Source organism: Phacochoerus africanus, chromosome 4 (genome assembly GCF_016906955.1).
Source record: "Phacochoerus africanus isolate WHEZ1 chromosome 4, ROS_Pafr_v1, whole genome shotgun sequence".
Taxonomy (NCBI): domain Eukaryota; kingdom Metazoa; phylum Chordata; class Mammalia; order Artiodactyla; family Suidae; genus Phacochoerus; species Phacochoerus africanus.
The window spans coordinates 14,307,941-14,335,772 of NC_062547.1; the positions used below are offsets into that span (position 1 = coordinate 14,307,941).

The window sequence follows — 27,832 nt, forward strand, 5'->3', positions numbered from 1 at the left end:
GAATTTTTTTTTAACATGATGCATAGACCCTAAAGATTTCACTGAAACGTATACTTTAAAATAACAGCTATAATTCTATGGGTTATGATCAGGATAGGAGTTATATGGGTGGAAACTATACATTTGATATAGTAAATACTTATTCTACGAGTATATAATTTCTTTTTTATTTCCTTGATTAAATTTACAGATGAATCTACCACAATTGGCCAAATGTCCAACCTCAACTTGTACTTCGACAGCTCACTACATTTTCTTGGTAGATAGCATTCCATTATACAAATGGCTACAATAAACCAGATTTCATTTTGGATAAATCAGATTTGTCATGTAAAGATCCAAAGTGATATTTTGAGGGGAGTCATGAGAACCTTCAGATTTGCTGCTAGATGGGCTGATTTGACTCAGAGTGGAACTTGAAAACCCATTCACAGGGTTGTTTCCAAAACAAATGTGATCTCAGTGGCTTTTCATGGGAAGATCCAAAGCTGTGGATAAGGTGAGGTCCAATTCTGGTCCAATACTGGTTGGCATAACCAACAGACTAGCAAATCAGTGCAAATGTAAGAAAGAGATCAAGTTCAGTAATTAGCCATTTAAGAAATGCACGTTAAAACCACAGCAGGGGAGTTCCTGTTGTAGTGCAACAGAAACAAATCCAACCAGGAACCATGAGGTATCGGATTTGATCGCTGGCTTTGCTCAGCGGGTTAAGGATCTGGCATTGCCATGAGGTGTGCTGTAGGTCGCAGACGCAGCTCAGATCCCAAATTGCTCTAGCTGTGGTGTAGGCTGGCAGCTATAGCTCCTACTGGACTCCTAGCCTGGGAGCCTCCATATCTGTGGGTGCAGCCCTAAAAGGCAAAAACAAACAAACAAAAAAAACCCAGAAACCAAAACACACACGACGGTGTCACTACATATCAACTAGAATGGCTCTAATTAACAAACAAACAAAAAATGCCAATACTAAGTATTACGAAGAAGCTGGAAGACTCATTTTTCTGTGGGAATAAAAACTTTGGAAAACTTTTTGGTAGTTTTATAAAAGGTAGTTTTAAGTTTATCCAATCACCCCAGCAAATTGTACTCTATGATATCGATACAAGAAAAATAAAAACATATGTGTAAACATAACATTCTTTTTTTTGTGTCTTTTTGCCTTTTCTAGGGCCACTCCCGTGGCATATGGAGGTTCCCAGGCTAGGGGTATAATCGGAGCTGTAGCCACTGGCCTACACCAGAGACACAGCAATGCGGGATCCGAGCTTCTGTAAGCTACACCACAGCTCACGGCAATGCCGGATCCTTAACCCACTGAGCAAGGCCAGGGATCGAACCCGCAACCTCATGGTTCCTAGTTGGATTCGTCAACCACTGTGCCACGACGGAAACTCCTCAACATAACACTCTTATGCAAAATTAATAGCAACATTATTCACATAGGCAAAAAATAGAACAATCCAAATGTTTATCAATTGGTAAATGGATAAACAAAATATATCCATACAAGAAAATACTACTCAGTAATACAAAGCATTGTATTTCTAATACATGGTATACCATGAAAGAAGCAAAAAATTTTGTCGAGTGAAAAAAGCCAGACATAAAAATCTATACATTATATGATTCCATTTAATGAAAATTCCTAAAACAGCAAAACATGATACAGAAAGTAGGTCACTAGTGGCTTGAAGGTATAGGTGGACTGAAAAATAATTGGAAATGGGCAGAAAGGAAAATAAATATTTACAACTGGATCATGGTTATATTTGCACAACTTGATTACAAATATTGACTTTTGTAAAGTCACAACTTTGGAGCTGGATCTAGATAGTGGTATGGTTGTATAATTCAATAAATTTACTAAAAAAAATACTAAAATGATTTTGCTTACAATGAATTTACTTCCAATAGATAAATTTCATGGTATATATGTAAGTAAAGCTGTTAAAACATCATCAATTAACAATGTTTTCTTTTTTAATGTTGTGGCTAAGCCTCAATTTATCCAGACATTGTAAAAGGTGTGTAAAATTTTAATTATAAAATTATACATTAATTACTATGTATATACTATAAATATCTAAATTTAGTTGAACTTTGTGTAATGGAAATATGAACTATACACAATTTGTTATGCAGGTTCATGTAATTGTTGAGAGTGTGGGCTTTTGAGTTAAATTTGTTTTGGATTCCAGTTCTATCATTTATTAGCTGGTAGATTTGGGCCATTACTCTTCTCAAAAGCACTGTTATCTTATCTGAAAATTGGCTTAAAATTCAAACGCTATTCGTTTTGGATTAAAAAAATGGATTAATGTAATTGTAGAAATAAACGATGCTTACAAATTGCTTAACTTACTGCCAGAAATAGTATACAGCATAAAAATTACAGCAGTCACAAATTATTTTTTTTTCCATTCTTACTATTTTCACTTAAATTAATTCACAAATTAGAAATGAATTTTTGCCTCAAAACTATGGCCATAATAGGTACTCAGTTTTAAACTCTTGCCTTTCCTCATATCTTCCTGTTTTAGGAATTGTCATGGCATTTGACCCTTGTCTAGGAATGTCTTTTTCATCTATTACAATCTTATTCTTGTCTTATGCTGAACATCTTTTAGATTTGTCTTTGTTGTCACGCGTAGGTCACAATGAGCAGTTGTCAGTCCCTATTGAATATCAGAAGCCACTAGGCTGTAGGGAAGTTTTCTAAGTCTGATATGTTGGTTTCTGATTTTTTTTCCTTCCATCTATGGCTAATGTGCTCAAGTGACAATTCAAAAATATCACACAGTCTTCTTGCACCAGACAAATTGTCCTAGTCATGAGTTCATTCTTCAATTACGTTTTTCTAATTATGTGTGTCCTTGAAGAGATGTTCAGGCTATGGATATACAGAATGAATCCAAGTAGAGCATAGTTCACATTACACCATGTATCCACACATTCCACCTTGTTCTCCTCCTCACTCTCTTTTGGTCTACCGTCTCACCCCATTCATATTGGCACCCTACCTTTTCATCGGTGATACCTCTTATGCCTCTCACATCTTATCGTTTGGCCTGAAACGATATCCGTTTGGATTACCAGCGTAAGGAGATATTCCTCTCTCGTTTCCCTTAATAAATAGTACTTAAATGAGATTACCCTTTTCTATGGACAATGGTAATAGTGGTGTCTACACATTTTTAAACCTAGTTAACTCACAGCACAAGTAGTATAGGCATTTTCTTTCCTTTAATGTGACATATTTTTAAAGGAGAGCGATAAATGCAAGTAATTGACCAGATTCAAGTATTATGATCCAAAGCAGAGAGGAGGTGTAAACAGACAAGATTGGGGAATATTTACTCAATAGTTTTATGAGAAAACTTCTGAAGGTTAAAGAAGGTTCAAAAATATCCTTCCAAATGAAATGGTATTCATAGCACTATTCGTTTGCACAACATAAAATTAAAAAAAAAATAGAGTTGAAACCCATTATCATGAAACACTGAGTATTTTAATGTTTACTGTTTGGGGTTTCAAATGAAATCAAATATTTTCTGGAATATTATTTGTATACCAGTTACATGGCTGGTCTAGTGATCCAAACGTTTTAAATACATTAATTTAAAAGAAGGCTTATTGTTCGTCATTGGTAACTCCCGTCTTGGTTACATGTGCTATATGAACCGTACTCCATTAATTTACTATCACATTGGTTAACCTAATTCTGATTTGATAAACCTGAGATATAGTCTTGTCACCTCTATACATTCAAGTTGTATGATAGATTTTGGTGTACACTTAAAAACTATCAGAAAACAGAACAATAATTTTACAAAAACAATTAAAATTTTCCTCTATGTAAAGAATTTTCACAAGCATGGTTCATTGTATGCTTAACAAAATCAAAATACAGGATATTTATTACACATACTACAGAAGACTGATACTTAATAGCAGGGAGATAGAAAAAAAAGAACTCTTAAAGACTCCACTAAGCTTATCAATCAATAGCACCCAGCATGAAAGCATATTCAATAGTGATACTCTGTGTATTTCATTAAAAGGCTGTATTGAGTTGGAGTCCTTGCTGTGGCACAATGGGTTAAGAACCTGACATGTTGTCTGTGAAGATGCAGGTTCAATCATTGCTTTGCTCAGTGGCTTAAGGATCTGGCTTTATCACAGCCTACAGTGTAAGTCACAGATGTGGCTGGGATCTGGTATTGCTGTGGCTATGGCTGCAGCTCTGATTCAATGACCAGCCCAGAAACTTTCATATGCTGCAGTTGTGGATGTAAAAAGAAAAAAAAATTGTATATATACATCCACTGGAATATAAATAATTTTAATCTTATTTTGGATAGCATGAAAAGCATATTTTTATCAGTAGTTATTTTTTTTCCTTCAAACAATATTAACAAAGAGTTAGGGAGTTTTATTTTAAATAAACTTACCAGATTATTTTTTTTACTTAGCTGTAAAAAGGATTTAGGTCACCTGTAATTTCAGACACAGTGACCTGCTATATTCAACCATACCTAGGAAGTAAAAGGAAGGCAAAGAATCAAAAAAGATTCACTTAATTCTCAAATCCATTATTTTGTTGCCCCATTTTAACTTATTTAATTTTTTTCAAACTTTTGTCTCTCCTGACTCCTGGATATACTTCTTTCAATCTAACTACTTGCATACTCCTTAAGAAAATTAGTGAATAATGCTTTGTGTTAGTATTAACCACCTAATTTCAAAAGCCTCAGTTGATTTTTTCTTTTTCTTTTTGTCTTTTTAGGGCTTCACCCACAGCATATGGAAGTTCCAAGGCTAGGAGTCCAATTAAAGCTGTATCTGCTGGCCTATGCCACAACCAGAGCAATACCAGGTCTGAGCCACATCTACAACCTACATCGCAGCTCAATGCTGGATACTTAACCCACTGAGCGAGGCCAGGGTTCAAACCTGTGTCGTCATGGTTACTAGTGGAGTTCCTTAACCACTGAGCCACGATGGGAACTCCTCTAGTTGATTTTTTAAATCAGTGCTGCCCAAATCCTAGCCTTTTAATTCCCTGTATCAGCCATCCAACCTTGGCTTTCTCTGACACAATGGCAGCTTATCTTAATCCTCCATTTATCTGCAGAGTTGTAAATTACACTGGCTTAACAGAACAGCATGAATTTGTCATAAATCTCTTTAAGGCAGCCTTCACATCCTTATTCCTCAGGCTGTAGATCATGGGATTCAGCATGGGAATCACCAGTGTATAAAACACTGAAGCCATTTTATCCGTATCCAATGAATGATTTGTTCGAGGCTGCAAATACATAAAAAGCAGTGTTCCATAAAAAATTGTGACTGCCACCATATGTGATGCACAGGTGGAGAAGGCTTTTTTTCTTCCTTCAGAGGAACGTATCCTTAGAATGGACAAAACAATGTTGAAATAAGATACCACAACTATAATTATGGAAGAAACCAAGTTTGTGGCTGCAGATATAAGTACCACTGTCTCTGGAAAGGAAGTGTCAGAGCAGGACAATGCTAACAGAGGGACAGCATCGCAGTAAAAATGATTGATTACATTGGAAGAGCAATAGGCCACTGAGAATACAGAAGATGAAGTCACAACCGATGTAGAAAAGCTGTAGACGTAGGTGAGGGAAACCAGCAGAAGGCAGAGCCGCCGAGATACCACCACCATGTAGAGCAATGGGTGACAAATGGCCACATAGCGGTCATAGGCCATCACAGCCAACATGAACACCTCAGCCACAATGAAAACCAAGAAGCCTCCCAACTGGGTGGCACACTCATAGTAGGAGGTGGTGTGGCTCTTTCCTAAAAAGTTGGTGAGCATTTTAGGGGCAATGACAGTGGAATTGCCAAGGTTGATGATGGCCAAGTGTCGGAGGAAGAAATACATGGGGGTCTGCAGTCGAGGGTCCACCCTGGTGAGAGTGATGATGATCAGGTTCCCAGCCACGGTCAGCCCGTAGAGGGCCAGGAACGCAAAGAAGAGCGGAAGCTGTAGGTCGGGGCGTTCCGAGACGCCTGTGAGAAGGAACTCGGAGACCCAGGTGAAATTTCCAGGAGCCATGTTAGAGTTTGGATGGTCATCTGTTTGGAGAAGACAAGAAGTGCTATAAACTTTCAAGAACTTGTTTTCTAGGAGTGTCAAGAGATAGACGGCAAGGGAGGGCGATTCCTTGGGTGAGATTTCCTGCAGTTATGCTTCCAAATTCTATCAGCTCCTCTATTTTGTCTGAAATCTAATATGCTGCTGGTTATATACTTTATCTTAAACTGCAAAAATAAATTTTATATGGCAACTGTTTTAAATCACGAGCATTGTATTCATCCTCTAATTTTCTCTTTCAAAGTTCTGTATCATGTTTGCCAGTTTCCAAAATGCTTCGCCATTCTATGTAAGTATCCTCTCTTTTCTTCTCTTGGGTTGATATTTCCCTAGGTTATTAATACTGTTATTGACTATATTGTATCTTTGGTCTCCATGTCATGATTCTCATATTAGTTGGAAAGCAAATAGTAGTATGAAAGCTTCTTTTGAGTAATTATTCTAAGCTATGTTTTTAGAATAATTGAAATATCTTTAGCTTCATTTTCAGTGATTTTCGTAATCAGGTCCATATCACTTTTCTTTTCTTACTGTCTTACCAGACATGTGCTGAATATAAAATTTTATCTCTGGCCCTTTGAATTCTTATTCCTATTGATTCTTCTGAGAGTACTCCGTTTGTGTGTGTGTTTGTGTGTGTGTGTGCATCTGAGAGAGAGAGAGAGAGAAATATGACATGTCATCTGAAAGAAGATTGTTCATTATTTCCAGCAGTGACCTTTCCATTGCCATCATAAACTGGAATAAATGTAGTGTGTCAAATGAGGCTACCAACCTTAAATTTGGAGTATTGAAGAGTGTCATTCCTGGTCACACTGTAGGCATTTTCAGTCTTTTTAAGAGTACCAGTAAGCAACAGGAAGGCTAAAAAAATAAGTGAGTTTTCTTTAAACACCAATGTTTTATGGCTAATAAATAATAATAACCTTAAAGATGTATTTAAAATTGTCTCCATGAGCTTAGAATTTTCTTTTATTTTAAAATTACAAGACTGGATTTTTGTCCAAGTAAATTTATTTTTGAACACTTATTTTGTGTTACATGAACCAAAGTTTTCCTAGTAAATGAACATTTTCTTCCTGGGTTTCATTTTCTCCTTGAGAATGTCATAAAGGTTGAGTCCAATCAAACCAGGAATCTGGGGATCTGCAGATTCTTAATATCTTGGTCCTGTTTATGCAGTGTCTTTCCTCAAATAGAAATCCTTGGCCAGGGATGGAACTCACACCATAGCAGTAACCAGATCCACAGCAATGACAGCGTTGAATCCTTTCCGCACTGAGCCATCAGAGAACTCCTCTTTAAGAGATTTTAATTTAAATGTTGGCAGATTTATCTTACTATAAGACAGATGGTTTATCTACAGATCTTCTATTATACATTGATTATATACTCTTCTTCCATATATATTTTTGCCTATATTTGTATGTTACCAGAGTTAATGAAGTTTTCTTGAGGAAATTTGTGATGTAGAGTTATATTCTCAAAAAGGAACATCATTTAAAGTTTGAGTAATTGTGTACCCAGTTTTCTTTCACAGGTTATTTTTGTGAAACTTGCATTTTTTAAAAAAATTTTAGCTAATATCACAGAAATAAATCTGTTATATAAATAATCTCAGTGAGCAAAAATCTATTATGTCAGTAGTGGTATAACCTACTTAAATACCTAAGACCTAATGATACCAGTTTTATTTTGAAACATAAGTATTAGGATGATATTTGACAATGTCTATTTTCCAAAAATATTCTAAATCTTGGAAGTAAGCTTTAAGTATTGTATTATTTTATTTTCCATAATGTCCAGTGCCTTCCAAAATGAAAGTGAAATGGATCAGTTTAAGGTATCATTTTGGATTTTTAGAAGCTGTACAAAGATAATGTAAACATTGCCTACCCACCTCTAATGGAAATCTGTTTCAGCCTCATAGAGTTTCTGCATGGCTGTGGCAGTGAGAGTTAGTGGAGCTCTATAAACCTTTGAGAGCCTAACTCTGAAGCACATGTCATTCTAGCATCCACAAATTGCCTTTCACATCCTTGGGGAAGATTTCATTTGGGATTGACTCCTTAACAAGATGTCCCTCCAGGAGTTCATCCAGACACCCCAGCAGTCTTCGTGTGTGTGTGTGTGTGTGTGTGTGTATGTGTGTGTCTGAGTGTCTGTGTGGTAGGCTGGACCTTCATTTTTGAAGCGAGTTGGATTCCATGACATCTGATTAAAGCGTACCTGTCAGAGTAGCTCATTTGCATTGAGATTTGTTATTGCAAAAATGTAATATTAAAGAGCTAGAAACCAGTGGATTAGCAGTGAAATGAGAACAAAGTCCATCAATAATTTGTATTTCTGTTATGCCACTGTCTCTGTGGGGTTTTTTCCTCCACTTTTACTTCAACAATATAAAGTTAGCATAGTCATTATTTCAAGGAAAGGGGTAAAAAGGATGTTCGAAGTGAGGATTTTCCCTCCAAAGAACAATCCTCAGTAATAAACCTATTATTTTAATATTTTCTTTATGATTGTTTTTCAGGTGAGAAAAGGTAGAAGAAAATAATTCCAAGAGTCAAACCCAATATTTAAAAATAAAGCTTCTGTGTCATGTCTATACATTTCCCATCACACAAATAAATTTTTCAAACACCGAATATTTTAGATGCACTTTTTTTTAAAAATTTGGCTTCTTTCTTTTTTTGTTATTTTAAATGGTTTTTATTTTTTCCATCATAGTTGGTTTAAAGTGTTCTGTCAATTTTCTACAGCAAAGTGACCCAGTATACAGCTTACACATTAAAAGACTGTACCCATGGCATCGAATAGCTGATGTTACTCTTCTATTATTGCCATTTTGCAATTTTTGTCATCATTCGATGATAAGGATATGTCAGTAAATGTCAGTATGCTCTCTTGGAAAAAAATACTACTTGGAAAAAAATCACAATGCATGGCACTTTTTGTTAGGGTTTTATTTTTTATTTAAAATTATTATGCAAATCTGTAAGTCATTCACCCAGCAGCACATAGTTAGACTATAGAAGAAAACTTATGAATTTATTTTAGAAATAAAAAGCACAAGTATATCATATTATAAGCACGTGTATTTATTACAGCATTTTTTAATAGTGGTAAAAGAAGTAAAAACCTGCAAACAACCAAGTGTCCATCAGCTGAAGAATGATCAAATACAAAGTGATTAATCTATATTCCACAGTTGTATGCTGACATTAAAAATGAAAAAAAAAACTTTACTGCATAAGAAAGAGGCTCATGATGAATTCTCAAGTTAGAAAAGCAAGTTTAGGGTTTTTGATGTATTATAATTTTTTTTGAAGTTCTTTCTGCATGAATGATATAGCAGATGTGAATAATATTATTTAAACTTACTTGTGAGTTGTGAAAAGTAATGGAAATGATAAAATTTGGATGAAAGCTTACAAGATGAAAAAAGTCTTCAGTATAATATGAAATGTTAGTCTCAAAAATAAAATTTATTCATGACAATGTATATGCTATGGACAGGTTCCAAAGCTAACATGGTAAGCAGAATTGATTTTTTTTGGAGAATGCAATTTTATATTTCTTTTACTTTGTTTAATTTGTTTTACTTTATTTCATTTGTATTTAAAAAGTTATATGTTTTCAAGCTTTACAGAAGTTACAATGAATACATAAAATTTGTATCTGTTTCCAGGGTACAATATGATATTTTGATATATACACGGTGAAGTGATTAGCTAATCCATCAGCTCACATAGATAATTTTTTTCTTTTGTGATGAAAACACTTAAGATGAACTCTCTTAACAAAGTAGACCACAGTACATCAAAAAATGGACAAAGTAAATGAAATATATGAATCTTAAAAGGGAAATGAAGCCTGTGTTAGCAGAGAGTCCAAGCAAAATATCGGCTCTGTGTGTACAAGCTCACGAAGGAGTCAAAGGATACGTAATGAAAGTGCAATTAGCCCTAAAGTGTACCCCTGTTATCTCTAACCTTTGTTATCAATGCTATAGCTTTTCAAAATGGTGATGTCATTTTAGGAAATGACCGGATAACACCTTTATCTTGACTTTGCCAATCCTAAATCAACTTCTTTTTCCAGAAGCTATCATAAACTTCTTACAGTTAGCTGTAGTGTGAGGGTCTCCGAAAGGATATCCAAAACTAGCCAAAATTTTTCTCATGGTTTTTAATTAAAAAAAATAATAATTCCCAAATGCCCACTCAAGCTGTGAAATGGAGAATCTTAACTCAGTCCGACTGACAATTTCATTCTGAGGTGGCAGGCTTTATTTCCTATTCAGCTTAGATCCTTGAAGCAGCTTGTTCGTGTTGCATTATAATCACAGATTTACTTACTTTCTTGCTGCTTTTCTCCTACATAGTCTTCATGGTTCAATTTTTGTTTATTTTTAATACACAGGGACTGCTCTAACATATACAGCACTAACTTTCCAGTTCACTGTACTCCATTTTGACTATTTGAGACTTTTTTAACCTCTGCGATTTTTTTTTGTCTTTTGTCTTTTTGTTGTTGCTATTTCTTGGGCCGCTCCCGCGGCATATGGAGGTTCCCAGGCTAGGGGTTGAATCGGAGCTGTAGCCACCGGCCTACGCCAGAGCCACAGCAACGCGGGATCCGAGCCGCATCTGCAACCTACACCACAGCTCACGGCAACGCCGGATCCTTAACCCACTGAGCAAGGGCAGGGATCAAACCCGCGACCTCATGGTTCCTAGTCAGATTCATTAACCACTGCACCACGATGGGAACTCCAACCTCTGCGAATGTTAAGTTTGACCAAAAATTTGGTATCAGAGTTCCCTTCATGGTGCAGTAGAAACGAATCCAACTAAGAACTATGAGGTTGTGGGTTTGACCCCTGGCTTTGCTTAGTGGGTTAAGTATCCGGCTTTGCCATGAGCTGTGGTGTAGGTCAGAGACGCAGCTTGGATCTGGCATTGCTGTGGCTCTGGTGTAGGCTGGCAGCAATAGCTCCAATTAGACCCCTAGCCTGGGAACCTCCATATGCCAAGAGTGCGGCCCTAAAAGGACAAAAGATTAAAAAAAAAAAAAAAAAGGTGTGGTTTGCTTTATTTCTAAATGTATAGTTTCCAAAATGATCGTGAAATTTACTTGAGACTTAAATTACCTGGCTCTAATATTTATTCAATGCAAGAGTGTTTCACCAAGGAAAAAAAAAAAAAAGGAAAGCAGTGTGGTACAACTCTTCTACTTTTTGATGCTATAATTGGACTGACAACAATTATTAAACAACAATTTTCGGACCCACCTTTGCACCTGAATATTAAGACATTAACTGGGAATTTTACATCGATTCGTTAAAGTTCTCCTCAGCGCATCTTTTGCTCTTTTGTTTCTCAGGCTGTAGATCAGTGGATTCAGCATAGGGATCACCAGGTGTAAACACAGAGGCCAGATTACCCATAGCAAATGCACGGCTGGATTTGGGTTGCAGGTAAATGAACAATAACATCCCATAGAACACAACCACCACCGTCAGGTGGGAACTACGGGTGGAGAAGCCCTTGTGTCTTCCCTCAGTTGAGTTCCTTCTGAGAATGGCCATCAGAGTAAACGTGTAGGATACAAGAACCATCAAGAGGGAAGAAAGCAAATTACACCCAGAAAAAATCAAAATGATCGATTCTAATTCGTGTGTGTCAGAACAGAGCATGGATGTCAGAGGGAGGCATCACAGTAAAAATAGCTGATGATGTTAGAGCCATAGAAGGACAACCTAAATAACTTAATTGTGAGAAGCAATGACACAAACGTGCTGGAGAGGTAGGAAGTGAGTACCAGCCCCCAACACACTTTCTCTGCCATGATGACCACATAGAGAAGAGGTTTGCATATGGCTACACAATGATCATAGGCCATTGCCGATAGAATAAACAGCTCAGTGATGATGAAAATCTCAAAGACTGCTAGTTGGGTGGCACACCAATGGTAGGAAATTGTCTTTTGGGGCCGGACAAAGTTGACCATCATTTTTGGGCCAATGACGGTAGAGTAACCAAGATCAGTAATTGACAAATATCTAAGGAAAAAGCACATGGGAGTATGTAGCTTGAAGTCCAAATGGGCGAGGATAACCATGCCCAGATTTCCCATCACTGTGACCAAGTATATGATCAGGAAGATTCCAAAGAGAGGCGCCTGTAGCCCAGGGTTGTCAGCGATCCCCATGGGAATAAGCTCAGTCACCTCAGGTACGGCAGTATGATTGGGTCTTTCCATGTGGTTCATCCTGGTAACCTGAGTATAAGATCAATACTTAGAACATTTGAATGCTCTCTTCTTCTTCTATTTTTTTTTTTCCTTTTTAAATGGCCATACCTGCGGACATACGGAAGTTCCCAGGCCGGGGACTGAATCCCAGCCACAGTTGTGACCTACACCACAGCTGCCCCAACACCAGATCCTTAACCATGTGCCAGGCTGGGGATCAAACCCATGCTGCCTCAGTCAGAGACAATGCCAGATCCTTAGCTCCAAGAGATTCTATCTTCTAAGAGAATTTAATACATAATGTATGAGATACAGAATTGTTTTCTTTGTCTCAGATTATAGAGATTCCTCTTCCCATGAGGTCAAAATCACACATATCTACATGCATATAGCAGTGTAAGTGCCTAATGATTAGCTTTTCTGATTGTAATGCAAGTTCCTGGAGTTAAGCTTTTCATTACGGAGACAGTGCATTTCAAAGACATTCACCTCAAATAAGTACATTTTCAGGCACACAATTAGATCAAGAGCCAGGCTGCTCCATCCATGAGGTTTCCCTTTTAGAAATCTCTAGATGATATCAGGCTTTCTAAATCAAGTGACTGCTTGATTGACTCTGTTTTTCCCTTCTTGCACAGTAATTTTTGCTCTTACGTTTTAAATTCACCAGTACAAAGAGAATCTAGGCACCCTGCCCTTGACCACAATGAAAGGAGAATCCATGGTGTTTCTCTGTGTCTCCCCAACCTCTCTGTGTGGCTCTGTGTGAGTCATGGAGTCTCCAAGGTACGCCTCATAAGCCTTGTTTTTCAAGGTTCCCTGATCACTGTTTTGGGAGTGCATTCTACAATCATAATAAGAATTACACAGGCTGACCCAGCCACAGCACTAGCTCTGGCCAGGGGAAATGTCTCTGTGGGCCCACTTGAATGTCCATAGGCATTCGCAGTTGATAGAACCACAAAACACCCATTCACTGAAACTTTTGTAAGGTATGCCTTAAAGGGACAAGATATTTTGAAGTGATTGTTTTGATACAGCTACCATGGCCTACTTCTTGTTACCCAAAGTCTTTTTTTTAAATATATCAAATGACCTATCCATCATATTTATGCTTTTTTTTGTTTAAGTTTCAAGTAATTTATAAAACTAAAATCTACACTCAAGCCATAAAACTTACATTATCAACAATCATTATATCTGTTTAAAGGTGTAAGACATGGAAAACATTTTAAACTTTTGGTGGAATGATGAATTAGATGGTGATTAGAAAACCTCTAACCATTGTATACAAATTTCAGTTATTCTCACTTATTATATTATTCTCACTTATTATAAAGTTGGCTTTTTTGTCCAATTAAAAATCCAATGCTCTGTTAATTTTAGAATTTTGATCTTAGTTCTCCTTTGCCATATCTGTCACTTCTGACAATTAAATTACCTCTTATGAACTTCCAATCATACATCCCTCTTTTGTATAAAAAAGGACTTGGCCATTCTGATTATTTATGAATGATGATGACTTATGGAGTTTCATATAAAGAGACCGGTAGAAATAGGACTAAAGGTGAATATCAAGCGCTCATAGAGAAAGCATTATGTACCAGGCATTTTTTTCTGAGCACTTTATGTATATTAATTTTTTTAATCCATGCAACAACTCTAGGACTTAGATAGGACAGTCATCTCAGTATTCCCAGGGTATTGGTTCCAGGACCTGCTGCAGATCCCCAAATCTGCAGGTGCTCAAGCCTCATAGTCCACCTGCCTTATCCTCAGGGGATTCTGCATCTGCAGATTCAAACCACCACCACTGGTAAACATAATCATGTATGTACTTAAAATAATCTGTGTCTCCGTGGACCCATGCAGTGCCATGTTGTTTAAGTGTCAGCTGTATTACCATAGTCCATTTTAGGGTCAAGGAAATAGGGGGCACAAGGAATGAATTAATTTAACCAAGGTATCTAGATAATAAGTGGGAGAGTTAGGATTCAAAGCTATTCTGTCTTCAGAATATATTTGTATAAACATAATGGCATTCTTCCGCTCTATTAAGGTCCACCTGAGAACATAAATAAAAAGTGGGACGGGAGAGATACCAGGTAAATAAGGATAGACAAAAATCCTTGTTAAAACAGATAACTGAAACATATGTTCATTTGAAAAAAAAAAAGCTAATGTGATCTAAATGCACAACACAGAGTATCAGAGACTATAAAACTGGTCTGTCCTACACTTGATCCTATTGATGACATGTAAATATATTGAAATGAAAGAAACAGTTTTGCACAGCATAATGCTTTCAAGATTTTGGTGATGATTGAGTTTAAGCTGTATGTCCTGAAAAATGTTCAAAGATCAGTGTTTGCTGCTTACTTTATTGGAGAATCTGCTTTGACTTCCTGTTGTTTTAATCCTCATTGTCTGCTGCAGAATATCTGAAGTGTTTTTCAGCCCCCTTTGAGACTCATTTTGTTAAAGATTTGATCTCATTCAAGGATTAAAAAAAATATGCATGTAATTACCAAGGGAGAGTACCTTGGATATTTGTTAATTATTCTGCAAATGTACCATTAGGAAAAGTCAAAAATATTTTGTGCCTGGGTCTAACTGAATAAATAAATTGTACAATAGCACTAAACATTGGAAAACATAAATATGCCTTTGTCAGCATCTCAATTATACAACATAATGCACCAGTTAAGTATATTTCATGCACACACACACACACATACACAATGCATGAGTAACTGAAACAATGACTTTGTATAAAAGGATGATACAAAGCAGCCTTCATTAACCAAGAATAATTTTGATGGATATATAATTATAAGTTGACATAAGGCAAGGTTTTATGATACTGTTTTTGCCAGTGGTCAGTGGTAAATCTTTTCTTCATCTTTTCATAAGTTACCTTTCATCCCTATCTTTTTTAAAGGTTTTTCTTTATCCTCAGTTTTCAGAAACCTTATAGGTCTTGCTTTGGTGTAATGTCCTTTCTGTTTATCCTGCTTAGAAGTATTTAATCTTTTTATATCTTAGGCTTATAGTTTTTTTTTATTTTTTTAAAGTTTGGAAGAAAATGCTAGTGAACATTTTTCTCCATGGTTTTTCTGCCCCATGTAATTTCTTCTTTCCACTTAGACCTACATTTGAATGTACTGTATGTGGCTTGCTGTTGTTCTACGGATCACTGAGACTATTTTTATAATATTCACTCAGTATTTGGTTTTCCTCTGACCTCACTTTCAGTAGCCTTTATTGTGATGAGTTTAAGTGTAGCTATCATTTCTTTTTCAGTATATTATATGCTATTATTCTCATTGAAAATATCGGTTCTTATCAAATATTGAATTTTCATCTCCAGAAGTCCCTCTTGGTTGTTTTTAATCTTTTGTCTCCTCAAAAGGTTAAGGTTTTAATTAAATCAATCAGTGTATGGAACATATTTATAGTATGTTTTAAAGTATTTGCCTGATAACAAACACATAGTTTACTGACTTAGAATTTAATAAGTGTTTCCATTGGGTGAGATGTGGGGTTCTGTGGAATCAATAAAGGAAATATTGAATCAATAATGAGATATGTTGGGAAGGAAATTTCATTAAATTGAGACCTAAAATATGAGGATTAATTTGGCTGAAAACAAGAGAAACAATCTATTTATCTGTGCATTTTAATTAGCCTTTGCTCTGGAGATGAAAATAATGCAATTATATTTATTAGAAACATTATCAAGCGACATTTGCCTTTTTCTTGTTTATTAAAATAATATTTCATATTGGGTATTAGATATAAAGCTTGCACTGATTCTTAAAGACCCTGTAGAAGGCATTTTTTACTTCTTTGTTCCTTAAGCTATAGATCAAGGGGTTAAGCATAGGGATTACTAAAGTGTAAAACACAGAGGCCATTTTATCAGTATCAAAGGAGTGAGTCGAGTTGGGCTGCATGTACATAAATAATAGAGACCCATAGAACACAACCACCACTGTCAGATGAGAACCACATGTAGAGAAAGCTTTTTTCCTGCCCTTTGTAGAATGCATTCGAAATATGGCTATCAGGATCAACAGGTAGGACACTAGGATGACCAGGAGGGAAGAGATCAAGTTAAATGCTGAAAACAATATGATCAACAATTCCATTTCTTGTGCATTTGAGCAGAGCATAAGTATCAAGGGAACACTATCACAATAGAAATGATTGATGACATTAGAGCCACAGAAGGTCAATGTAAAAATCTTAATAGTGAACATTAGTGCCTGAAAAGTACCATAGAGGTATGGAATGCCTACCAGCATATGGCAAAGTCTTTGGGACATGATGACATTGTAGAGAGGGGGTTACAGATGGCCACATAGCGGTCATAGGCCATGGCTGCCAAGATAAAAAATTCACTGATGATGAACATAAGGAAGAAGGCCAACTGTGTGGCACATGCATAATAGGAAATGGTATTTGGATCCACAACAAAATTTACAAGCATCTTGGGACAAATGACTGTAGAATTACCAAGATCAATGAAAGTCAGGTGTTTGATAAAAAAGTACATAGGGGTGTGTAGGTGGGAATCCATTTGGGTCAAGATGATCATGCCCAGATTTCCCACCACTGTGATGGTGTAGATGGTGAGGAAATCCAAAAAGGGGAGCCTGAAGCTCAGGCTGCCTTGTGACTCCCATCAGAATGAATTCAGTCAGCGATGATAGATTCTGTTGGCCCATGTAGTCCAGTTAGCTTTTCTGGGAAGAAAGAGAGAAATTGTTATTAGCTTTCATGCGGTGTCATCTAAACAAAGTATAATATTTGTAAACAGAATGATTTTTTTTTGATAATGGAGAAAGAAACATCATTTCCATATCTGATTTTGAAACTAAAATAAATAACAGAAACTTCTACTTCTCAAAGAGAGGGATTCATTTGAAACTACATGCACAGTTACTACAGATTAAAGTCTAGAGTCAGTAGTATTTGGAACATATTCTTGGTTTAAAAAACACAATATAGGTATTAATATAGAAATATTAGACTTTATTTCATCTCTACAATGGCATCAAATTTTTTTTTTAGTACATTTCCATTTTGTCTGAGAATCCTTGTGGAGTTCTAAAATTGTTCAATAGAGTATAGAGTAACATTGTAATTTAAAAAATATTTTATTGAAAAGTGCCACCCTCTGCGTTTCATAAAATTTGCATGGGAAGTCAGTAAAACCAAGTAGAACTGCTCTGACTGAAGATAATGAACCTGCTTTGGCTTAATCCACCTTGATTCCCTTCCTTTCACATTCTGTTTTTCCTCCATGAAAATCCGGAACTCTGCAAACATGATTTTCAACTGGAGGAGGAATTAGCACTCAAAATATTCAATCAGGTTAAATGCAGGCTATAATCACCATAATGTAATGGAATGCTTGGCTTAGCCTGCACAGTCCAAATGGGCCAAGGCAGAAACTTCTCCCTATCAAGTGAAACTTCTGGGAGTTGTCAACAAAAGAAATAAACCAGTTAGCCTAAAAAAAGAAAAGGAAGATTTTATTTGAACCAAATTAAGAATTATAGCCCAAGAACAGCATCTCAGAAAGCTCTGAGAACTGCTCTACCCATTAAGGGTAAAAGCACAGTTGTTAAAGTATTTGAGACAGAGGGCTGAGCATTCAATGATGGATTATTGACAGTTCATACAATCCTGATCTATGAATACAAAGCAAGGAATGAGTCATGGGTCATCACAGCCCTGTACAAAATTAAGAAGGAAGGCTATCTTCTAAGGAGTTATCTTGTTAATGCTAGGAGAATGTTTCTCTTTATGGTTGAGCTGGTAGTTCTGCTGACAGGGAGGTCTGGTTGATGCATAATGCGGATACACAATGGCCAGTAAAGCGGAAAAGAGGCTAAAGGGCAGCGAAAAAAAATTTTGTTTAAAGTTTTCTGACTTGACTTAGAACACACATTTTTATTTCATTGGAGCTGTCAGGGAGGAAGAAATTCTCCTCTATTCTTCTAGGTTCTTTGGCTGGCCTAAGATTTAAATTTGCATGAGACAGATTAGCAGGAAAAGAAGAATCGAACAAAGTTGTATAACACGTACCTATGCGAGACACCCAGGAAAACTGAGGAACTCGTCAAAATGGCCAAAGCCCTGATCTTAAATATCATCTTCAGCTAAAGACAGAAGATGGATGTTGGGGATCGTCATGTGGGAGTTCAAAGGGGAGAGAGGCAGTTCATGTGGAGATAGAAAAATAAATATTTGGTAAATAAATATTTGCTGGGCCATGCAGGACAATAGTGCAGAATGGACTCTGACCTCTGCCTGATTTTCCCCCATTGCCCACTAGCAGACTTTCTCTGCAGGTATGGCTGGTGATAGTTCTATCATGGGAACTAGCCCTTTAGGTAGATTCTTTCAGGCAATAGAGGAGAAGGTCAAAAATTCTTTCGGAGTCTTGTGGGTCTTGACTATTTTCAACTGGAAATAATCCACATGCCAAAGAGACATTTGATTGGGGGAGGAGCAAATGTTGCTCCCCTAAAGTCAGTGGAGTCTGAAGCCATTCAGTGACACTTGGCAGAACTCTAGGAATCGGCTAACTTTTAGCGTTGAGTTAGTCAGTTTGATCCAAAGACTAGAAATGCAATATTGGAGATCACTAAGCCGTTTCGATCCCATTTTACAAACAGGAACTAAATGTTGCAAGACCTGCTATCAAAGGTTTCCTGCGCAGTGGGAGACACACTGAGTCAAGCTCCAAAATTCCAGTACCAATCCTACAACTTAGAAGACTTCAATACGTTGTTAGGAATTATTCTAGTGTTTACTGAGTTTATCTCCATTTTCAGTGTCAGTTATTACCTCCCTCTGAAGATGTCTTTTTTGACTTACACCACAGCTTGCAGCAACACCAGATCCTTAACCTACTGAGTGAGGCCAGGGACTGAACCCACATCCTCACAGACACTATATCAGGTTCTTAATCCAATGACCTGCAATGGGAACTTCAATTGATTCTTACCCTGCCCACTCTAATATGAGAATTTACCCTGTTAAAACACTTTTAAGTGTACATTACAATACTATTACCTCTATGCACAATGATACACAGCAGATCTCTAGTCCTAGTCATTTTGCAAGATCAAAATTTTATATCTGTTCATTAGCAACTCCCCATATGATCCAGGAATCTTGCTTCTGGGTATTTATTGAAAAAGAATGGTATCAAGAACTCTAAAAAGATATGAGTACCTTGCCCATCCTTATTTGAGAAAGGATATCTTTGGTCATTTTTTAAATTATTTTTTAATTTTGGCCACACTTACAGCATATGGAAGTTTCCAGGCCAGGGATCAAACCCGAGCCACAGCAATGACCAAAGCCACAGCAGTGACAATGCCAGATCGTTTACCCACTGAGCTACCACGGAACTCCTCTCTGGTCATTTTTTAACATATTGATGCAACGGTTTATGTACTTCCATTTAGAACTAACCATTACAGCAGACAGAATACAAAAGTATGCAAAGGGATGACTTACTTTCTAATCTTCAGATCTGGTGATAGAAGTTAGGAATTATTTAGGGTTCAGGGCTTTCTCTATAACTCTGAAATAATTCTATTTATTTTCCAGTCTACTCACTCAGTTTATAAAGCCTATTCTAGGGAGAAAAAAAAAAGCAGTAAGCAACCAGTAGCAAAAACAAGCAGACAACTAAAAAAACCTACAAGTTCATGCATGGGAGTTCAACCTTATATATAAGAACTTAAACCCTTTTATTGAAATTATTTCATTTAAAATATTGCAAACTTTTGTAAAATAGTATAAGACATAATATGTATTTTAATGCATTATTTTTTAAACATTACATTAGATATATTTATATAAAATAATATTTATCAAGTAGTACACAGGACACATACTAAAAAATATTTTTATCTGAAATTCATATGTAACTGGGAATTATGTATTTTATCTGGAAATCCTAACTTTAATAGATTATAATAGCTTAGACCAGTAATTATTTTGTTCATATATATTTTTTTCTCTTCACTTGCATTATCCAAATGCACTATCAACTTTTCCAAATCAAATGGATATATGACATCTAGTCAATTTGTGGGATTTTATGTTCTAAAAATACTGCAATTAAAAAGGGAGATAATGAATGTTTAAGGTGTAAAGAATCAGCTGTCAATGACCATAAGAGTGTCCATAGTCAGAATCCAGAACCCACTGGAAATTACCTACACACAGGTGACAATTGAAATCAACAATTCCTGTTTACTCACCTTTAATGAAGAACTGGATTTTCTTCTCCAAAAGAAATTTTGCTTTTTCTTTGAGTAAGAAGAATATATGCCTTCCTTTATTCTTTGCTATGCTCCCTGAGGAAATAGCATATAATTGATTCACGTGATTATGCCCAAATCATCTGAGTGATTTTAAGAAATTGCCCGTTGGTGTTTGCTAATTATCTAGGACACCCTACATATTCCCCAGAGAAAAAATGTAAGGGACAATTTTAAGAAAGGAACAAAACAGCATAAATGAACTATGTAGTTCATGGAGAACCTCATAAAAGTATTCACACCCTGACACACTGTCAATAATTAAAGTAACACTTTGACGTAAGCTTCATTCTAGTAAAATTAGAAGAGTTCCAAAAGTCATGATAAATTTTATTTATTTGTTTGTTTTGTCTTTTTGGGCCACACCCGTGTCATTTGGAAGTTCTTAGGCTAGGAGTTGAATTGGAACTACAGCTGCTGGCCTACACCGCAGCCACAGCAATGCCAGATCTGAGCCCTGTGTGTGACCTACACTAGAGCTCCCCTCACAGCGACGCTGGATCCTTAGCCCACTGAGCAAGGCCAGGGATCGAACCAGCATCTTCATGGATGCTTGTCAGATTTGTTTCCACTGAGCCATGATGGGAACTCCTCATGATAAATTTTAAATGGCATCATCATCATCATCATATAATATTTTTTCTTTGAATTTATTATTCAAATAAAATATGTAGTGGGTACTGGGTTAAAATATATCATTTAAACTACGTGAGAGAGATATTGTTCCTATATTCAGAAAACATCAAGCTCAGATAAACCATGTAATTTGAACAAAGCTGCACGACTGATAACCGGAAGATTTGAAATTAAAGCCTCATCTTGAAATAAATAATATATAGGGCTACACCTGCAACATATGGAGATTCCCAGGCTACGCATGGAATCGGAGCTGCAGCTGCTGATCTATACCACAGCTCATGGCAACACAGGATCCTTAACCCACTGAGTGAGGCAAGGGATCAAACCTGCATCCTCATGGATACTAGTTGGGTTCATTACTGCTGAGCCACAGTGGGAACTCCTAGATTTTATTCTCAGTGAGGTTGTGCTGATCCCAACCTCAGGGAAGAGTAGGGTTGAGATCATTATGATAGCACTTTTCAGTACAACCATTACTATAGTTTTGCCCTATAAAAGGACAAAGCCTATATATATTACTTATTTAAAGATGAGGCTTTAATTTCAAATTATTTGAATATTTATTTAGATTTCTTTTCCTAGAAGTTTTATGGCTTTAATTCTTTGGCCCAAGATCTTGCAGTGATACAAAGCAGAGTTGTGCTACCTCTCTCTCCCACAAATAAATAGAAATGGATGCAGGGGATGGAGTGGGTAGCAGAGGTCATAAAATTAATAAAGCCATAACCCAAGGAACACAGATTAGCCCTCTAAATTTGAGAAGGGAACAGGAGAACTAAGAACTACTTTCTGTTAACATTTCAAGGCTTGTTCTAATTTTCTTGGACATTGAAGTACCAAGGAATTTTGAATTCTATCTTGGTTGTTACAAAATCACGATATGAAAGGGTCTGAATATCATTCTATTTTTCCTAAGAGGATTGATTTTATTTGTCTTGTCTATTTTCTTTTAGCAGAAAATTAACATAGTTGACTCAAACTGCAAACTCTGTCTCATGGGTAGAATACAGACAATCCTTCATATTTCTAGCTTTGTCTGGCATACTGGAATCTGCTCTACAATTCATGGTTCACTGTCAGTGAATTAGAGAGTTTGTACAATGAATCTGAATCTAATACTCTTTGGCTTTCTCCTTCCTCAGATTTGTCCCTTATTTTCCTTTGACTCTGTTTGTCCTAACTCTGTCTTTCTATTCTTTAACTCAGAAAAACTATGGGTTATATACAAGATTCCTATTCAGCGCAGACTGAGGTTTTTCATCAAAATGGAATTTGTCAAATGAAAAAATCAAATTTTCCATTAGTGTCTAGTGCCTTTCAGAAGCTACCTGATATTCTGTCTCTAATACTTTCAGGTTTATTTTTAAAATTTTTTCCCTGAGATACTAGTTTTTAACTGTGAGGTGGCATGTCTTATCATAGTTACTTGGTGGAGTTCCCTGGCGGCTCAGTGGGTTAAGGATCCAGTGTTGTTACTACGGTGGTGTGGGTTCAATCTTTGGCCTCATTTTTTAGAAAAAACAAAATCTAAATTGATCATTAGCAGAAACAGATAGGAAAACAGACATCTCTTTTTTTTCAGTTTATAAATTACGTTTTTGTCTGATATAGTATTATTGTTTGATATTTTTTCCAGGGTTTTAAATAGGTTCCTCCATTTTCTTCTGACTTGTGTTATTTTTTTCCAAAGTCTGTGTTCATTCTTACCTTTTTTTTTTTTTCCCTCTTTATGTAAGGTATTTTTCTTAGGTCTTTCAAGTGCCTAAAATTTTAATCCTTTGTACTTAATTTCTTTGTTCTTAAATGTAGATAGTTTCTATTGTATTATGCTCAAAATCACTATTTTTCTCTGTAATATTTAATCTGCCTTTAACGAATACACAATAAAATCTTCACGTCTGTTATCACATTCAGGCCTAGTAACTCAACTTGTTTTTTTTTATTATAATTCTTATTTCTCTTTTTAATTTTCATGTTTGCCCTTCAATTATTGGAAATATTTATTACCCTTTTCCTTGTCTGCTAATTCTATCATCTCTGTTATTCTTGGGTCTAGAAATAATGATTTATTTTTCTCATGGTTATGGATAGCATTTTCCTGCTTACCCAACCTGCAAATAAATATTTCTTTGGATGCTGGGTGTTGTGGATGTCTTTCAGTTGAGTCCAGAATTTTTTTATCTTTCTTCAAACATTGTTGAGTCTTGTTTTGGCAAGCATTTTATGTACTTGCAAATCAGCTGAATCCTTTTGAGTGTTAATGTTGAGCTCTTAGAGTGGAGTAGAGTGAATCATTCCCTCTGGGGAAAATTATTCTAGCTCTGCTGACAGCATTGAAAATGCTAGGGATGGAGTAGGCAAAGTAGTTGAGGTCCCAGTAAAGGATCATAGACAGAGAGGGAAATCTCGGGGACTTTGGGACATCCCTGTAAGTTAATAAATTGCTCAAGAAAGCCATCAGAACAAGATAGGCTTGCTTGACAAGTGGAGGTGTGAGAATTGCCTCGGGTCATTGGGTGGAGGATGGGATGAGGCCTGTGTTCAGATTCAGACCTAGGGCAGGAGTTTGAGGACTGCCCTTCTGTTGATTTGAGTACACACCTTACCATATACCAAGGAGGAGCTAGCAAAGGAAGAGGCCGTCGGTCTTTTCAGACCCCCACTCCCCAAGGATGATAAAACTGTAGCCCACAGGATCCTCTGGGCAGAGCGTCCATGCCTGCCCACTGCATCTCTCACAAGCATCTAATCTTAATAAATATATTTCTTGCATATCACTTTGTCTCTTGCTGAATTCCTTCTGCGCAGAGACATGAAGAAGCTGAACCTCAGTGAGTCCAGACCCAGGGTGAGTGATTCTAATATAAAACCACCATGGGTTCAAGTCCCAATCAGTGTTTAGGCTGGGTTTGAGTCCTGGCACGTGGGTTCAAGTCGCAGTCTGTGTTCTGGCTCGGTTCAGGCTGTTAGTACCGTCAGTTTCAAAAGCACTGGACCTTCAATGAGTTTCCTCACTAAAGTTTGACAGGATTTGAATGTATCTCAACCCTGTGTGAACTGGTAGTTTTCGTGGTACAAATCCTTAGTAGTTTTTCTTTCCCTGATGGCTGTTCTTGACCTGGCCTTATGGAATCTCACCTTAATAGGTGCAGCTTAGAAATCACTTGACACCTCGAAATGTTACGGCAGATACCCAGCAGCCCTGCGCTGCAGCGAATCAGCTCTGGCGACAGCCCCGTGGCTGTAGCAGACCAGCTCCGGCAGCTTTGCGGCTGCAGTGGATCAGCTCTTTTACCCGGCGAGAAACCAAGCGAGCACTCGGAGGGTTGGAGAACTCAGTTTTATGACGCCGGCGGGCTCAGAGGAGATCGCTCTCCAGAGTCTGAGCCCGGAAGAAGGGTTTCACAAGGCTTTTATGGGCTACGTCTTCCGGGTCCAAGCTTGACTAGTTGGACTGGAGTGACGTCAGGCAAGGTAGTAGATGCGGAAGCAGGTGCATGGGGGAGGACTGGTTGGGGCAGTGGGCTAGACTTTGCTTAGTCATCATGGCTGGGGTCTCTCCTTTCTACATTTTAATGGGACATTTTCTCCTACAAGACTTCATGCTGGTGCATAATCACTGGGACTGCTTAGGTGTCTCCACTCCAGTACTCAGCTCCACATAGTCCAGGCACCTTGGTCCTTCCTAATTAATTTTCTGTCTTCATCTCAACACAACTATTGTGTTCTTCATGTGCCCACCACCATTCCATGTCAGGGACCAGTAATCAATCCTACTCTCTCTCTCACAGGTCTGGTCCTGTGCTGACTGCTGTCAAATAGCTTAAAACTTTTCTTTTATATCTTTACCTAACTTTCCAGTTGTTCAGCAGCAGAGTTACTAAAATCCAAGATTCCAGTAACAGACTGGCAAAAGCCCTCAGGAAATGCATACTGCCAGTTCCTCTATCAGTCTAATTTGAGTATCCTTCTCATTTTTCCCCATTGGTAATTATCTTTTTTTTTCTTTTTCCTTATGATTTAAACTATCAATTTTAAAGCATTTGTCTGATTTTAACTATAGATTTCTAGATAATCTATATGTCTTTGGGAGTATGTTTATTCCCCAATCTTTCTGAAAAGGAAGATTCAATCATTTTTGCTAACCCCTTTATCTCCAACATGTAACATGATGCCTAGAGTATGTCATCCTTCAGGAAATATTAGTTTGATGAATGCAAGCGTTGAATTTACCCCAGATTTCAAGGAGTCTTTCCAACTCATTCTGCATGTTAAACTCACGGTGGAGATAGGCTGGCTAACCAGGAGAAATTTGTTTCTGTTCTCTGCATGTGTTTGTTGCTTTTAAAGGAGTCTTTAAAAGTAACTAAATTTGTCAGTTTCCCTATCTTATGCCTCTACATAGAGACAAGTTTGTAACAAGCCAGTGTGCATCAAACCATTTATTGCTTAAGCAATTCACTGTTGTATGGAAAAAATTATTTTCAGTTATTCTTCCTATTATATTTTACTCAATTCATGAATCCCCTCAACCTGATGTTTCTACAATTCCTTTATGTTAATTATATACTTTGGGGGAATGTATGAGTCAGGGGAAAATGTATAGTCCCTCGAGGATAGTGTTTCCTAAGGTTTCATTTGTTACTCTACAGCATTAAGCTGCAGCAGAGCTCATTAGAGGATGCTATAAAAAAAAGGAAATATATATATATAGTTTTCCCTTTTGTTAAAATTTGTCCTCTTAGAGGAAAGAATAAGTTAAAACTTTGTTAGCTTTTTCTTCTTTTTTTGTGCGTATTAAGGAAGATTTACCATTAGTTATTTTACCTGGAGGTATCGTCAACTACTTACTATTAATTATTGTTTTTGAGTAAATGAAAAAAAAAACATGAAAAAGGACATTACTTTTCCAAAGATGAAATTTTGAAATATTTTCTTTTGGTAAGTTAAATTTATTTTATAAAAAATGATTTCTTTATTTTTTTAAATTTTCTTATATATTTTAATCAGAAAGTTTGTTTTAAATCTGATAGAATCATATGAGTGTTAAGAATATTCAAGGTCATTTTGTCCTGAGCTACTCTATTCACTCCACCTCTGTCGTTCAAATCTATTTACCAAATCACCTTGAGTTTTGCAGAGATGGGAATTCCTGAATTAGAAATAAGGTTTAATTTTTAAATTCCATTTGGAAATCTCCTTTCCTTAATTGTGCTTGCAATGAAACCTGCTTATAATATATAATCCTTCCTTGTGGGCATGTTATTTAATTGATAGTCTAAAAGATGAGTCAGGGAGTTAGGCAAGAGCTCTAACCAATACCATCTGTCTGCAGTGATGAAAATGTTCTATTACAGTTAGCATGTTTGTTATAGTGGCTATTAGTCACATATGGCTATGGAACACTTGAACTGGGACTAATTCAAAGAGTAAAAATTTTATCTAATTTTATTTAGTTTCAATTTTTATTTAAATATACACGTAAAGCTACTAGCTACTGTATTGGATAGTTCAATGTGACGGATTAATATTATATTCAGTATTGAAATATCAATGTTCAACTTCATTGTTGCAAGGACACATCCATTTTGGCAAGTATTTGGGTAGTTTCTAAGCAGCATATGAGAACTTGCGAAAATTTACAGACTAAAAATTTATAAAAGGAAATATTAAACCATTTGCATTTCTGTTTAAATATCATTTTAATTACAATGAACCAGGGATTTAAAATTGGGGAGATATCAATCGATTTACCAATATACTTTTTTCATGATTTATACTCATCCATAACCCCTCTAAAAAAGTCACTTCACAATTCTCTATCAATATATTGGCTTATCTACCTACCTTCCTATCTATTTTATAATTTTAGTACTTATTATACACTCGAAGCAACACCAAGCATTTCACCTGCAGTATCTCCTATTTTCTTTTTAAAGATCATGTGAGGTAGGTGCAATGATACTCAGTCTGAGAAGAGATAAATGACTTCACCAAAGTCAATAAATCAGTAAATGACAGCAACATATTTTAATCACAGACTGTACTAATGTCACTCACTCCCATGTTGAAATATACCAATGAAAATAAATAAGAAGAATTGACACAGATAAACCAAATTTTATCATTGTGTTTATTTCTAAAAATACATTTTCTTGACTGAATATAGACTATGAGAGAGTCCTATTCTATTATGGATGTATTGATTCTTCTAGAAGTATAATACAATAGAATAAAAAGCCTACATAACCAAACTATCTAATAAATGGAAGCTGGATTTAGAAAACCATAGTGTCCTGACTCAGCTGAAACTTATCTGACTAACATCCATGAGGACTCAGGTTCGATCCCTGGCCTTGCTCATTGGTTAAGGATCTGGCATTGGCATGAGCTGCAGTTTAGGTCAAAGATGTGGCTCGGATCTAGCACTGCTGCTGTGGTGTAGGCCTGCAGC

The 27,832-nt window shown here is 36.5% G+C and overlaps 1 protein-coding gene and 2 pseudogenes across 1 annotated transcript; all 3 read right to left on the bottom strand.

The window, feature by feature from the left end:
• Window positions 1-5,146: 5,146 nt before the first annotated feature.
• On the bottom strand, window positions 5,147-6,094 carry LOC125124006 (olfactory receptor 8J1-like). Its single transcript, XM_047774184.1, has one exon. It carries the CDS (start codon window positions 6,092-6,094, stop codon window positions 5,147-5,149), a length of 948 nt encoding a protein of 315 aa, XP_047630140.1.
• A 5,355-nt stretch (window positions 6,095-11,449) lies between these two features.
• LOC125124007 (olfactory receptor 8K1-like) lies at window positions 11,450-12,406 on the bottom strand (annotated as a pseudogene).
• A 3,773-nt stretch (window positions 12,407-16,179) lies between these two features.
• On the bottom strand, window positions 16,180-17,118 carry LOC125124008 (olfactory receptor 8K5-like; annotated as a pseudogene).
• Window positions 17,119-27,832: the final 10,714 nt, after the last annotated feature.